The sequence below is a fragment of the Microtus pennsylvanicus genome, chromosome 7, assembly GCF_037038515.1.
Source record: "Microtus pennsylvanicus isolate mMicPen1 chromosome 7, mMicPen1.hap1, whole genome shotgun sequence".
Taxonomy (NCBI): domain Eukaryota; kingdom Metazoa; phylum Chordata; class Mammalia; order Rodentia; family Cricetidae; genus Microtus; species Microtus pennsylvanicus.
The window spans coordinates 106,124,361-106,140,292 of record NC_134585.1 but is presented as its reverse complement, the minus strand read 5'-3'; the positions used below and the strand labels follow the sequence as shown (position 1 = coordinate 106,140,292).

Genomic DNA, 15,932 nt, shown 5'->3' with positions numbered 1-15,932 from the left:
AAGTTCAGTGAGAGACGGCTGAGTCCTTGCCAAGGCCAGAAGGCAAGACTGATGGGGAGAATACTGGACGTCTTGCTCTGGCCTCCATGAGCACACATGTGGCCGCCAGCATCCTCACGTGTACATCCGTGCACACACATACCACACATGCACTAACACACATGAAGGACCAGTTAGTTTCTGTAAATAAAAACTGGATCTTAGAATTTTCAAAACTTTTAAAAATTAAGACGGCAAGCAGTTAGTTACAACGATGACCACCTTAGCCCCAGCTGTTGTAGGAGGCTCTCTTGAGCCCTGGAATTCCAGATCAGCCTGGATAGCAAGGCCAGACCTTGTCTCAAACAGTAAAATAAAATAGCATCAAATGAAATCAGAGAAAGATGAAAAAGAAAAAGAATGAGGTGCTGGAGAGATGACTCAGCGGTTAAGAGCACTGGCTGCTCTTTCAGAGGACCCGGGTTCAATTCTCAACACCCACATGGCAGCTCACAACTGTCTGTAACTCCAGTTACAGAGGCTCCAACACCCTCACACAGACATACATGTAGGGAAGACACCAATGCACATAAAATAAATACATTTTTTTAAAAAGGAGAAAGCCGGGTGGTGGTGGTGCACACCTTTAATCCTAGCACTCGGGAGGCAAAGGCAGGCGGATCTCTGTGAGTTCGAGGCCAGCCTGGTCTACAAGAGCTAGTTCAGGCTCCAAAGCTACAGAGAAACCCTGTCTCAAAAAAAAAAAAAAAAGAAAGGAAAAAGAACAAAAGACAGGAATAGAGGCCAAGCCCGTGAGTAGTCAGAGAAGTACTGTTTAGCAATCTATAAGACATGCTTCTCTGTTGGTATTATTCAGTCACCGAAATCCTCAGCTCAATACTTTCATTTAGGCCAAGGTTAGCTTTCCTTTTTCTTTTTTAAAAAGGTTATTATTATTGTTATTATATTGCGTGTGTAATGTGCTGGGGGAGGGTGCCTCAGCATGAATGTGGAAGGCAGACCCAATTTTCTGGAGCTGGCCTCTTTATACCTCTGTGTGGGTTCCTGGATTGAACTCAGGTTTGTGCAGAAAGCATCTTTACTCACTGAGCCATCCTGACTGCCTCTCTTTACTTTTTTTTCAGACAAGGTCTTGCTAGGCAGCCCCGGCTGGTTTAGTACTCAGTATGTAGCCCAGCCTGACCTGAAACTCGCGGTAGCCCTCCTGCTTCAGCCTCCCAAATGTTGGGATTACAAATATGTGTCCGTCTTAGACCAGACTTGGTTTGTCACTGCCTCCAGAAGATCTTAGAAGTTTGCTGGGGATTTCTGTTCCCCGCATGCAGCCACTCTGATCGCCAGCCCTGCAGAGCTTTCGATCTTTCTCACGTACCAGTTTTCAGGGTCGCGGCAGAGGAGGACCGGCTGGAGCCAGCGTCATTGCTGGCTGAGACAGAAATCAGGTACTCGGTTCCGCACTGCAGGGAACTGAGGCTGCAAGAACTGAGAGCCGTGCTGCAGCTCCGCTGGGAAGACTCGCTGGACGCCAACACAGTGTAGTTGAACGCTCCTTCTGTTGGTGTCCAGGAAACAGATGCCTTCAAGGCCCCGCTGTCAAAGAGGACTTGAACGTTGGCAGGGGCGCGAGGACCTGTGTTTTTGAGAAACAAGAACCTGTGTAAGATTTAGCTTAGTAATATTGAGGCCTTCAGGAGATACGAGACCCTAGTAGCTAGAGAAGGTTAAGTTGTTCAAAGCATAAAATTGGGACTTAGTGTATCTGGGAATTGGCAACGTAATGGCCATTACTGTGCAAAATCATTCCGAGCTATGCAACCTTGGTCATATTACTTAATCTTTTTTTTCGTTTGTAAAAATTGCTATAAGAGCACTATTTAACCTATAACTGACATTTAAAAGCATACTTTGAATGCATGAATATACTACCTAACAAGTAGTGAAGAATAACATTGGAGAAGCCTAGGATGATGGTATAATTCCAGCCCTTGGGATGCAGAAGAAGGAACATTGGAAACTCATGCCTACCTGTGCTACATAGCGAGACTCTGTGTCAAAAAGACCAAGCAACCAACCGAACAAGAACAAAATGAGTTTATATATGTGAGTTTGTTATCACATGGCAGGTCAAATGCCCACACACACACACACACACACACACACACTCCCTTATTCTCCAGTCTGGCATTTATTTTACACACACACACACACACACACACACACACACACACACACACACACACACACACACAGGCACGCACGCACGCACGCAGGCGCGCGCCCTCCCTTGCTCCCTCATTCTCCAGTCTCACTCTAGCAGTTGAATTTGGACTTCCGGCGCTTAGGAGCACCCCCCCTCCTCTGTGTTCCCAGGATGGGAGGGTGCTGACGTGTTGGGGAACTATGTCTGAAACACACTCTCATGTCAAGCATGGGCACAGCAGAACTCTTTCTGTGACTGTGCCCGGAACAACGCGGTATTCAGGTTGGCGCACACTCACTAATGTCTGGAATGAATGAATTCCTGTTCCTTCTTGTTTAGACTGTTGGCTTGAATGCAGGAGGGAAAGAAGCAGGGAATGTTTTAGTTGACCCAACAAGACCAGGAATGCACAAGGAAGGATTGGTCAACCTAACAAGAGCCCGCCCCTTCTGCGATTTGGAATTTGCAAGCGCCAGCGGACTTGACTAGCAGAGGGGGAAGTGCGGCGCTCCCCATCACTCGGCGAGCGTTTGAACCGCTGCCAAGGAATTGTCAAGGCACTATAAATAACTTCATAATAAATTTAAACAGCTGTAGCCAGCTGCTCCGTACTCATCACTTTGCAGTGATCTCCACGACTGCGATACGCAGCCCCCTCGTTAATCAAAACCGAGATTGTTCAGAGCTGAGGCGTCCTTACTGGTTCTCTGGTTGCAGGTGGAGTCGTCTCCAGGGACTCCATTGGCATTCCAGGCGTAGGCCTTTATAGTATAGAGAGTCCCAGCATCCAAGCTGCTGAAGGTCAAGGAGGTGTTTGTAGTATTCTCCTTCCAAATTCTCCCCAAGCCATTGGCTCGCATGACAGACACAGAGAAGCCGATTGCCATATAGACGGCATCCCACCTCACAAGGATGGAGTCTGGACTTGGAGAGCCAACTTCCAGAACGGGGGCCGCCAAGACTGTTAGTAAAAACAAAATGAAACCATGAATGCGTTTTATAGAACTCTGTAGAGAATAATTCAGATTATCGAGGAATAAATAAATGCAGGCGGATTCTCTCTATTATTCATATTATAACGGCAGAGTTCATTTAATAATTGCTCATTGGATCTGAGGCTATAGCCCGGTGGCAGAGGGCTTGTCTGTGGTCCACTCTACAGTGCGACTTTTAGGAAAGCTATTTAAGTCTATACTAGTAAAAAATGATTTGGCAGGAAATGTGGACTCTCAAGCCAGGAGTGGTGGTGCACACTTATAATTCCAGCAGTCAGGAAGCTGAGACAGGAGAATTGCTTTGAGTTTAAGGCCAGGTTAGGCAACCCTGTCTCAAAAAAATCTGAGGTACAAAGACACTAGAAAACACCAGGCAATACTTTCAACTTGCAGTTGATCAGAGGTTAGATAGAGTATCCACATAAATGAATACAGAAAATGATTATTTTTTGTGGGTGTTTTACTCCTTTGGCTTTTTGAGGGGCCCACAACGGCTCCCAAATAAATCACACACGGAGGCTTATTCTTAATTATAAATGCCTGGCCTTTATTGGTTTGTTGCTACCCAGCTTTTCTTAACTTGAATTATCTCAACTACCTTTTGCCTCTGAACGTGGGTTTTTTTTTTTTTTTTTTTTTTTTTACGTCTTACTGTCCTTCTTACTCCACAGCTGGCTGGATGATTGGCCCCTGACATCACGCTGCTCTCTTTGTTCTCCTCTTCCTCAGTTCCCCTTCTGTTCATACTCTCTGAATACCAGCCCCGCCTATCCTTGCTCCTGCCTTGCTATTGGGCGTTCAGCTCTTTATTAGACCATCGGGTGTTTTAGACAGGCAAAGAATCCCAGCTTCACAGAGTTAAACAAATGCAGCATAAACAGAAGTCACACACCTGAAAATAAGAGTCCCCAGCAGTTTATACTGCCTTAGTATGCAAATTACTTTTATTTTTTAATGCTGAGTGAACTCTGAGCCCATGCACATCAGGCCAGAGCTCTAGCACGGAACTACACACCAGGTATGTAGTGTGTATGCCCAGGTGTAACTTTGGGAAGTGAACTGAATGCTGACGGCAAATCCCCAAACTTTTATTTAATGCATCTGCCACATGCTCAGCGTGCCACAAAATCTGTTCTGTGTGTTCCCTACTTGGCGTGGGTAAAAACAGAAATCGCTTTTTCAGGGATTTAAGAGCATTCTACCTTTAAAGTTGCCCAGAAATGGGTTTTAAATCCCGAAGCAAAGTACTAGACATCTAAGCGTCACCTTCTCCACAGATCGCTGAGTTGCAATAACAAAAACAAATGAACAAACAAAAGATGGTGCCTTTGGCCTCTGGGCCGTGCATTGTGGAACTCACGTGTGCACACAACACATTTGCGGTGCTGTTAAAACTGATCTGGGTCACAAGCAAACACTCCAGACAGCATGAGCATCCGGTTATCTACCTGTCTTTGCCTGCTTTGGAGATGACGCCTGGCTTCGTCCAGAGGCACTAAGGGATCTGATGGTGATTAGGTACAAGGTCGCAGCCTTCAGGCCTGTCACAGTGCCTGGGGAACTGGCCACCGTGGTCTCAATGACTGTGTTCCCATCTTCAGCTGTGAGCAGGTAACTTGTGGCCCCTGGCACAGCAGTCCACTCTACAGTGATGCTATTGCTGAGTTTTGAATATGCCTGATCAATAGTTGGTATTTCAGGCGCTGAAAGAAGTTATGAAGTTGTGCGTTAGCCAGGATATCCTGCAAGGATGACACTTTTCGCCTCTTCCTCCCTCACCTACATTATTCTGATGTCTTCCCATGAACGTAAGCTTTGCTTCATTTTCCAGAAAAAAAAGGAAGCTGGTGTGGTGGTGCACACTCGTGGTCTAGCTACATAAGAGGTGGAGGCAGGAGGATGAAATGAAGGCCAGTCTGGATAACTTAACAAGACTCTGTCTCAAAATTTTAAATAATGATGATTATGATTATAATAGGTATTAGGATGTAGTTCAGTGGTGAAACACTTGCCTACCATACATTAAGCCCCTGGACCTAATGTCCAATATCACAAAGTAGAAAGAAAAGAACAGAGGGGCTCATGCCAGGGCCCAGAAGGCTTGCCAACAAACCTGACTAGCGAGTTTGATCCCTGGGATCCATGTGTTAGAGCTGAGAACTGACATCTAAAGTCTGCTAACCTCTACATGTAACACACAGGTGCCCACACCACACAGAGCATGCATGCATACTACATACATGCATATCACACACACAGAGAACATGCATACACCACACACACACATACACCACACAGACATGCACACCACACACACACTCATACTACATACACACACACAGAGGCATGCACACACACCACACACAGGCACACCACACGCAGGCACACATGCACAAATAAGTAAATGTAATTTTTAAAATACAAAAAAAAAAAGAGTAGAAAGAGACAAAGAAAGAGGGGGGAGTCTAGGGGGAACAACTGTTTGCAAAAGCCAGCCAGAGCACAACCATCACCGGCCAGCTGCCTGGGGACCACTTGTATTTTCTATGCTTTTAAAAAAGTTGAGTGTGAGTGGAAAGAGGTTGTGGGAAAGAGCTTTGAGAAGGGGCAGAAGATAATGGAGGGGCTTTATTCCAGAGGGTTCCACTCCGGTTTGGTATTCTGTGAGTTTCCAAGGCTGCTTTGTCATGGCTGTCCTTCCCTGCCCCCACACAGGCAGCACTGCTGCCAGCTGGGCCCTCCATGGCCACCTCTCTGCCTGTGGTTGCTTTCTAATGAGTCTGCACATTTCCCAACTGGGCTCTAACCTAACAGAGGAAGGAGGAGAACCGAGTGCTTTGTTACTCTCGGGGCAGAACAATTTCCAGGTTCTTCTATATATTCTTCCTTTGCCTATCAAAATATAGGCCTCAGTGTTAAATCTTGATACCGAAGCCTTTGGGGGCTGTCTGCAGTTCACCATGGGAATGAGAATGTTTATGTCATGAGCATGCATGCAGGAGAGCCCTCTGCTTCCAATACAGGATGGAACATGCAGTGTGAGACTCAGATGTACCGCTTCAGAACACCCGCAGCCACGCACACACACACACACACACACACACACACACACACACACACACACACACACACACAATGTCCTGTGTCTTATAAGAGATCCAAGCAGAAGAGCTCAACAAATGTATGTTGGGTTTTAATTCTGAAACTGGCTCTCCGCCTGTCAATGTTAATGTACTCTATTTGTTGAACACAGTCACCCTATGCCAAACTCACAGCCGAAGGGCAAGCCAGACACGGTGGTGCATGCTTGTGACCCAGCACTTGGGAGGTTGAGGCAGGAGGATCTCAAGACTGAGGCCCAACTGGGCTACATAGACCCTATCTCAAACAAATAACAAAACAAACAAACCACCTCAACAAACCAAAGCCAGGTACAGCATGCAAGCCTGCAATTCCAGCATGGGAGGGGGGGATGGTGGGGTCCTCCTCAACTAAATAAAGGGTTGGAGGAGGTCAGTCTATTTACAACCCTATCTCAAAAACAGCCACCCAAGAAATCCAGAACCTGTCAATCGGCCAACCAACCTCCCCAAACCAACCACATAAAGAGATTAGGCGAAAACCCACAAGGCAAGAAGACAGAATAAAAGCCCAGTGGTTTACCAGCATCAACTCTTGGCTTCCCTTCAGCCGAACCCCTAGGTACACAATACAACAACCTTCTCTTTCTGTCTCTGTAGTCAAGAGAGCTCATGTTGGCAGCCTCTCAGAGATACCCAGGCTGCAAAAATGAACAAAGTCTCCAGTGTTCTTTGGCCACACACTTCTGGAACACCATCCAGGAGTATCTCTGTCACAGAAAGAAAATTGTGCTGCTCATATATGCTGGGGAAGGGTGGGGGCCTGGTGGCCTTTTGCCAGTGAAGCCGATTCTGCAGGAAGAGTGGATGCCCCTTCTGGCCCCTGAGAACAAAAAGACCCAGTAGGGCCCCCCTCTCCCAACCCCTATCTCTCATCTGCACGCCCTCCCACCCCACCTCCACGAGTCATTTCCCTGCGGTCTGTGCCTCCTTTCTTCTCATTTTCTGGTGTCTCTCAACGCCTTCTGTTTCCTCTGTCCTCCAGTTTATCTTAGTGCCTGTGACAGATAGGCCTGCCGGTTGGAACAGACAAACTCCCTGGGAAAGTGACCAGCTGCAGACATAGACGGCCCGAGGCTGCACTCTGGAGAAGAGCTCGAAGGCCAGCGTGCACAGACGAGTGTCCCACAGGCGGCCATACTGCCTGAGGACTCCACATTGTCCCCCAGCGAGCTGAGCAATGAAGGAGTCCCCATAGGAAGCGCTAGCAGCAGAGTGAGAACCAGGGTCGGAAAAACAGCAAAGAATTTGGATGCAGGAGTTCTAGGTTTAAGGCCTGGCTCTGTTTTGTACTTCTGTGTCTGAGTAACCGTGAGACATTTAAGCTCTTTTAGTGTAAGTTTCCTCCTTTGAGAAAAGAGGGCGACTCAATGGTATCTATACTTTAGGAATTACTTGGAAATGTGTAAAATGCCTATAATTTATGATTATTGTAAAGATTAAATAAGAGTATATGTAAAGGTAATTTGAGAGTGTCATACCCCACTGTGTGTATGTGTGTGTGTGTCTGTCTGTCTGTCTGTCTGTCTGCCAAGGTAAGCAAGTGTGGATGAGTTTGGAAAAGCCAGATCATACAGTATAGCCATGGGAGGGTTCCAGTGAAAGTAAGATCCCGAGGTGTCTGGGGTGAACACAGGCAGGAGAGAGACAGAGACAGACAGACAGACAGATAGACAGACAGACAAAGACAGAGAGACAGAGTATGCCTGATGCACAGTTGGCTCTCAGGAGATTAACTAGTGCCAGCCACAAAAGCAAATCAACTGAACCCTCTAGAGCAGCGGTTCTCCGCCTTCCTAATGCTGTGACCTTTAAACACAGTTCCTCAGGTTGTGGTGGCCTCAACCATAACATTATTTTCATTGCTACTTCATAACTGTAATTATGCTACTGTTCTGAATCATGATGCAAATGTCTGTGTTTTCTAATAGTCTTAGGTGATCCCTGTGAAAGTCATTCGACCCCCACCCCAAAGGTCACAACCTGCAGGTTGAGAGCCTCTACTCTAGGAGATCTAGCAGAATCCCCGTGTTCACGGGGCAATGGCATCACGGATGCTCTGAATGGCAGCATTTGCATCTACCAACGCCTGGTGAGCCTGATGTCAGGAGCAAGTGTGATCATCTGCTGTAGTGCACATGAGCCTGGGTGCTCAGTTCTAGTGCAGTAGAATAAGATAGGGGGTGGGGGAGGACACCAGACTTTGGGGACATTTTTCTCACGAGAGGGATGGACTGGTAGGTAGATCTTGTGCTATGACAGGTTTCAGCAGACCTTCAAAGAACAGAAGAAGCAAAGCAGCTGTTGAGCCTCTGGGGATGTGGCTCAGACGGTAGAGTGATCCCCTAGCATGGTGGGATGTGGTTCAGTTGGCAGAGTGCTCCCCTAGCATGGTGGGATGTGGCTCAGATGGCAGAGAGCTCCCCTAGCATGGTGGGGATGTGGCTCAGGTGGTAGAGTGCTCCCCTAGCATGGTGGGGATGTGGCTCAGATGGCAGAGTGCTCCCCTAGCATGCTGGGATGTGGCTGAGATGGCAGAGTGCTCCCCTAGCTGCTGGGATGTGGCTCAGATGGCAGAGTGCTCCCCTAGCATGGTGGGGATGTGGCTCAGTTGGTAGAGAGGTCGCCTAGCATGCTGGGATGTGGCTCAGGTGATAGAGTGCTCCCCTAGCTGCTGGGATGTGGCTCAGATGGCAGAGTGCTCCCCTAGCATGGTGGGGATGTGGCTCAGATGGCAGAGTGCTCCCCTAGCTGCTGGGATGTGGCTCAGATGGTAGAGAGCTCCCCTAGCATGGTGGGGATGTGGCTCAGATGGCAGAGTGCTCCCCTAGCATGCTGGGATGTGGCTCAGATGGTAGAGTGCTCCCCTAGCATGGTGGGGATGTGGCTCAGATGGCAGAGTGCTCCCCTAGCATGCTGGGATGTGGCTCAGATGGGTAGAGTGCTCCCCTAGCATGGTGGGGATGTGGATCAGTTGGTAGAGAGGTCACCTAGCATGGTGGGGATGTGGCTCAGTTGGTAGAGAGGTCACCTAGCATGGTGGGGATGTGGCTCAGATGGTAGAGTGCTCCCCTAGCATGGTGGGGATGTGGCTCAGATGGCAGAGTGCTCCCCTAGCTGCTGGGATGTGGCTCAGGTGGTAGAGTGCTCCCCTAGCATGCTGGGATGTGGCTCAGATGGTAGAGAGCTCGCCCAGCACGCACAGAGCTTTTGTTTCATCCCCAGCACTCATAAACACAGTGTATGTCTATAATTTAAGCACTTAGGAGGCAGAAGTAGGAGATTGCAAGTTCAAGGTCATCTTTGACTCTATGGTGCATTTTAGGCTAGTCTGAGGGACATAAGTCCTTGCCATAAAATAAAGTAAATGCAGGACTTTGGGAAGATAGAGCCTGAAAAGGGACAGTTGAAGGGGACGAAGCTGATTCCAAGGAAGCAGACACATCTATTGACAGTTTCTCTTTTGAGAACAGAGAGCATCTATTTCTTGACAGTAAGAGGCCTGGAGATGGAATGAAAGCTCTCACACAGGCTAAGCAAGCTTCTGTAACTGAGCTTACCACCCCAAGCTAAATGATGATTAAATTCTATTATCATTTAATAATAACATGAGGTTTTTTGTTTTGTTTGTGTTCCCCCTCCTCCTTCCCCCTTCTCTCTCTCTCTCTCTCTCTCTCTCTCTCTCTCTCTCTCTCTCTCTCTCTCTCTCTCTCTCTCCTCTCTCTCTGTCTCCCTCTCTCTTTTGTTTTTTGAGACAGGGTTTCTCTGTATAACAGCCCTGACTGACCTGGAACTCACTCTGTAGACAAGGCTGCTCTCCAACTCACAGAGATCCTCCTGCCTCGGCCTCCTGAGTGCTGGAACGAAAGTTGAGTTCACCACAGCTGGCTGTTTGTTTTCAAGACAGGGTTTCTCTGTGTAGCCCTGGCTGTCCCTGTCCTGGAACTCACTCTGTAGACCAGGCTAGCCTCCACTCAGAGATCCACCTGCCTGTGCCTCCCGAGTGCTGAGATTAAAGGTGTGAGTTACACCGCCAGGCCCAGCTTTAATAATGTTATATTTATCAGTATTAAAATCTGGGGAAGAATGAGAGAAATAATGAGCCCTATGCTCCCCACTCTCTCAATCCGAGAGAGAGAGAGAGAGAGAGAGAGAGAGAGAGAGAGAGCTGAGAAGTAGGCACTTCTCATGTTGATGAAAGGGAAGTCTTAATTCCCTAGGTGTGCATACAGCCACACTGATGCATCCAAAATGAAACCTTTGATTCTCAGCATCTGTGAGTTTGACCAACTCAGAGAATCTAAATTAGCTCAAAGTCCTCAGAGCCCAGGCACAGATCAACAGCAATGCCAAAGCCCAAACAGAATCAAATACACACACCCAAGATGAAGCCTTCTATGCAGTATAAATCAGACACAATCCGACTATTGAAAAACCAAGAGGAACCCGTTAACAGCATCACTGGCATTGAAATCTGGTCATCCTGATTTCTCTCCAATGTGACGGGTCATGTTGGGACTAAAAGGAGTCCGTCCTAAGGTCTCAGAGGTTCCTGGGACTTTGTAAGGCACAGTGAAGTTGGCTATACAAGGGGCAGATATTTATTTTTTGATCACTTATAAACCAAGCAGAGTAGTGTGTGTATGTAGTGTCGGCTTCTCAGGTGACTGAGGCAGGATTGCTAAAGCCTAGGAAATCAAAGCCAAGCTGATCAACAGAGGGATGCATCTCAAATGAAGTAAATAAAACCAATAGTAAAAAAATTTACAAAATCATTAGGAATATGATTATACACTCTTTCTTATAGCTTCCTGTACAATCCTGAAGGTCTCTCAAGAGTAATATAATAACGATGGGCTGGAGAGATGGCTCAGCAGTGAAGAGCCCTGACTGCTTTGTCAGAGGACTCAGGTTCAATCCCCAGTACTCACACGGTGGTTCACAACCATCTGTAACTCCAGTCCCAGGGGACCCAACATCCTCTTCTGGCTTTGTTGGGCACCATGTATGCATGTAATACATGGGCACATACATGCAGACAACACACCCACACACATAAACAAATTTAAATTTTTTAAAGAGTAACGTAACAAGTAAAAATAAAGGAAATGATTTTTTTAAAAGTCAACTGCATAGCTGGATGTGGTGGTCCACGCCTTTAATCCCAGTACTAGGGAGGCAGAGACAGGCAAGATCTCTGAGTTCGAGGGCAGCCTGGTCTACAGAGTGAGTTCCCAGACAGCCAAGACTACACAGAGAAATCCTGTCTGGAGAAAACAAAAGAACAAAAACCAAACAAAACCCACAACTGTATGTGTATGGATTTTATGAGCTATTAAAATGCAGCCATCTATTCAATGTAAAAATTCCTAATTATTCTTCCTTTTTTTATGATGTTGGCAAATAATAAAACTTGTTCCCGTGTGTATTGAATCACTGTGCAAGCTTATCTCTAAGAAAGCTGATTGTATATGTGTTTGCAGATAATTTAAAGCCTATTCAAGATAAATTCCTATCATGGGAACTTAGATTTCTAGATGTATAAGGCATGAAAATTTTCTAGAAAAATTACAGTGGCCTCCAGCCATTTATTCAAGAAAAAAAATAGTGATTGAAATATTTTTTAAATAAGGAAACCTTTTACAGTTCTGAATCATATTACTGTGTTGATCTCAGGAAAAGGCTAGATGTGCGAAGCTTCCTCTCTGTCTCTGTCTCGCTCTGGTTTGCTTTTAGTTTTTTGCTTTTTTTGAGACAGAATCTCCTGAACCATATTTTTATGTAGCCAAAGGTAACCTTGAACATCTGAATGTCCTGCCTCCACCTTCTAAGTCCTGGGATTACAAGTGTGCAACCACCTTATCTGAGCCAGCATTTCTGTTTTTTCCTTCTAATGTCCCAAAGAGAAGTAGGAACCTTATATAAGAAGATTGTCTGTGGTGCAATCTTAATTTTTGACTGGCAGTGATCCCTGCAATAGTTTGTCCACAGCCAACTGGATGGGAAATACGGAGCTGTAGTACAGTTCTCACTAGCAATACCTTCAAAGGACTTATTTTGTAAATATGGCCCAGTTGATTTGTTTTACTAATTGTGGTCTTCCCCCAGCACCTTTTACAGTGGTGTTAGCACCGGGTATGCATGCTCAGAAAATGTTGATACTCGCCCTCTAGGATGGTCTTTCTGCATGAGGCTAGACCAATCGACAGTGGAAATTAAAATCAAATATAAAGAGAAAACTTGCGTGTCAGAAATTGTTACCTGTTTTGGATGAAGTAACCTGAAAAGGAAAATTTAGAAAGTTAGAAGAATAAAGGAAAACAGCATTTGGAGAAACGAAACGAACACATTGACCGGAACACAGTGATCACAATGTTTATGTACACGGTGAGTAACTCTCCCGTTCACCTGAGAGCTTTTCTGTTGAGCTCATTTCCCAGCGATCAGATCTACCATAAGGCACAGCTGAAAATGACGCAGAGGCTGGATACCGTGTTATTATTTCCTTTTCCCCTTGAATCTGCCCAAGTCAGAAACTGCTGACGGATTTTTTTTTTCCGGAGTCTTTGTTCTTCGAACACAATGATAGTCTTGTCTCCTTCCTTTAGTACATCACATTAGTTCTCAAACACAAAAATGTACCGTCTTCGTATGATTTAAAGGTATATCTAGTTATATCTTCCTACTCCTCAGCCCTTCATAAAGAGAGACAGATGGTATCTTCTCCCGCAAACTTAATCGTAGGTAGGCAAGGAGGCAGACTCACCATTTTCAGACAGAGGAGAGCGAATCCCATCAAAGAGGAACACTTCTCAAGTCTCCCAGCCATCCTGTTAGACACAGCGCTCACAGAGCATAAACTGTGATCTGGCTCCTCTTTGGCTCCCAGAAGCACAGCACTGAAGGTCGCAGGGCTGTGGGGCTGGCAACACTGGGAACAGACTCTGGAAGTCTGTGTGTAGGGCTCACCTGTAATGAGAGACACTGGGGACTGGCAGGGACAGGTACTGACTGCAAAGACCGAAAAAAAGAGCCTGAGGAAGCAATGCCAGGAGGGCCAAAGAAGCTCCTGTAACCTTAGTTTCAAGGAACTATGTACAATGCTCTCCTTTTAATAAATTTTACTCTGGTTATAGTGGTTCAAGCCTTTACTCTCAGCACTCGGCAGGCAGAGGCGTGTGGATCTCTGTGAGTTCAAGGCCAGCCTGGTCTACATCGTGAGTTCGAGAACAGCCAGAAGCCTGTCTCCAAAAAACAAAAACAAATTTCAGAGCTGTAGAGAAACTGGTGATATGGTGACTGATTTTAAGCTCAGGATTCCTGTCTCGTTTTTCTGCTTTAGTTGATGCTAGTGTGTTAGTTAGATTGTGGATATATTAGTCATCTTTTTGCCATTATGGCCAAAAGACCTGACATAAACAGTTTAAGAGCGAGAAGGATGGTTCTGGCTCACGGTCTCAGAGAGATCAGTTTAGCTCCATCTGCTAGGGAAGGACATTCCGAAGTCCTCAATGACATGGTTTGAGGCCAGCCTGCACGACGTGAGACACTGTCTTAAAACAAACACACAAACACAAACAAACAAGACTTTGGTCTGCAGAGATGGGTTAGCAGCTGTTGGGGACTGCGGACCACCAAACCCTGAATTTCTTGTAAACATCTTGTTTCCTCTGCTCTGAGCAGCCTGCAGCTGCTCTGAGCACGAGACCCTGATGACAGGTTGGTGGGTCTGCAGCTGAAAAATCCCGAGAGCTGGAGCGTGGCCAGAGCCCTATAGAAACTGCCCCTGAGCACAATAAAGTGGGCATTCTTGTCTCAAGGATGTCCCCGTGGTCCCGTCTGTCTGTCTGTCTGTCTGTCTGTGTTTGTGTGTTTTTAAATCTTCTAGTTCCCGTAGCACAGAACATGTAGACTGAGGAAAGGAACCGGTGTAGTTTTACAAGCAGTTAAGAGCACTGGCTGGGGGCTGGAGAAATGGCTCAGTGGTTAAGAGCACTGACTGTTCTTCCAGAGGACCCGGGTACAATTCCCAGCACCCACATGGCAGCTCACAACTGTCTGAAGATCCAGTTGCAGGGGATCTGACACTTCACACCAATGCACATAAAAAAAATAAAGTTAAATGAACCATAAAAAATATTAAAAAAAAATAGCACTGGCTGCTCTTGCAAAGGACCCAGGTTCAGTTCCCAGCACCCACATGGCAGCTGACAAAACAGCCAAGTTTCAGGGCATTGTGTGTTATCTTCTGGCTGTGGGCTCCAGGCACACGCAGGAAACACACATGCAGGCAAAATATCCATGCACATAATTTGAAATAAAAATAAAAAATTTAAAGACTAAAAACACATAACTAAATGGACTCAAGCCAGATGTGAGGGCATTCATTTTTAGTCTCAGCTACTCAGAAGGCAGAAGCATCTATTGAGTCCATGAGTTCGAGACCAGCCTGGGAAACATAGTAGGACTGAGTTCCCCCAAAATTATTACTCTATTAATCAAAGTAGACTCAAAACCTTAAAAATATATCAGAAATGACAAAATGTGTAGAAGGAAATATTTATGATCTTGAAAAGGAAAATATTTATTTTCTTTTTTAAAAATTGTGTGTGTGTGTGTGTGAGCACAGGTGTGTACTACTCTCAACACCCGATAAGAGAACAACTGAGGGCTGGTGAGCTCAGCAGTTAGAGCCGCTTGCCAGGAAGCCTGATTGCCAGAGCTGGCTCTCCAGAACCCATGTAAAGGTGAGAGAAGAAAAGCAGCTCCACAAAGCTGTTGTCCGGTTGCCACGCATAGGCCATGGCAAGCATGGGGTCCAGGAGGCTTTCTGTTATTGTAATAAACACCATGATCAAAGGTAACTCGGGGAGGCGAGGGTTTATCTGGCTTACAGTCCCACACGACTGTGTCTCATCAAGGGAGGCCAAGACAGAAACCTGGAGTCAGGAACTGAAGCAGGGACCACGGGGAAGCAATTCTTATTGGCTCGTTCCACATGGCTTGCTCAATCTGCTTTCGCTTTATTTATTTATTTTTTCCTTTTTGGGACAAGGTTTCTCTGTGTAGTCTTGGGTGTCCTGGAACTCACAGAGATCAGCCTGCTTCTGCCTCCTGAGTGATGGGATTAAAGGCATGCGCCACTGCCTGCTCATCCTATTTCTTGTTTTGTTATTGTTGGTTTTTTGTTGTTATTGTTGTTGTTTTCCGAGACAGGGTTTCTCTGTAGCTTTGGAGCCTGTCCTGGAAGCATCCTATGTCTTATACCATCCATGAACACCTGCCCATCGGTGACACTGCCCACAGGGGACCGGGTCCTTCCACATCAATAATTAATCAAGAAAATACTCCATAGCTTGGTTCTGACTGCCCCTGGAGAGGTGAGTGTCTGTGTTCCCTGCTGGAGGGCCCTGCTCTTTAGACCCTAGTCCCCAGAGTTGACATCCCATGCCCCACCCCCATCCAGCGAAGCCCCAGAGACCTGGGAGCAACCCTCCACACTTGCACTCATCTCCAGCTGCATCTCTGGAGTCTTGACCCTACTTCCCCTGGAGAGGTGAGTGACTGGATTTACAGCTGGAGGGCCCTGCATTCTAG

General features: G+C 46.4%; 1 protein-coding gene across 1 annotated transcript in view; it reads right to left on the bottom strand.

The window, feature by feature from the left end:
- Positions 1-13,164, bottom strand: part of Fndc7 (fibronectin type III domain containing 7) — a 35,287-nt gene extending 22,123 nt beyond the window's left edge. Inside the window, exons 1-5 of the mRNA XM_075979016.1 lie at positions 13,102-13,164; positions 12,597-12,615; positions 4,644-4,898; positions 2,901-3,161; positions 1,373-1,630 (exon numbers count right to left, since the gene is read on the bottom strand). Of these exons, the coding sequence (XP_075835131.1) occupies positions 1,373-1,630; positions 2,901-3,161; positions 4,644-4,898; positions 12,597-12,615; positions 13,102-13,164 (856 nt within the window). The remainder of the gene's footprint in view (positions 1-1,372; positions 1,631-2,900; positions 3,162-4,643; positions 4,899-12,596; positions 12,616-13,101) is intronic.
- Between the last annotated feature and the right edge of the window lie 2,768 nt (positions 13,165-15,932).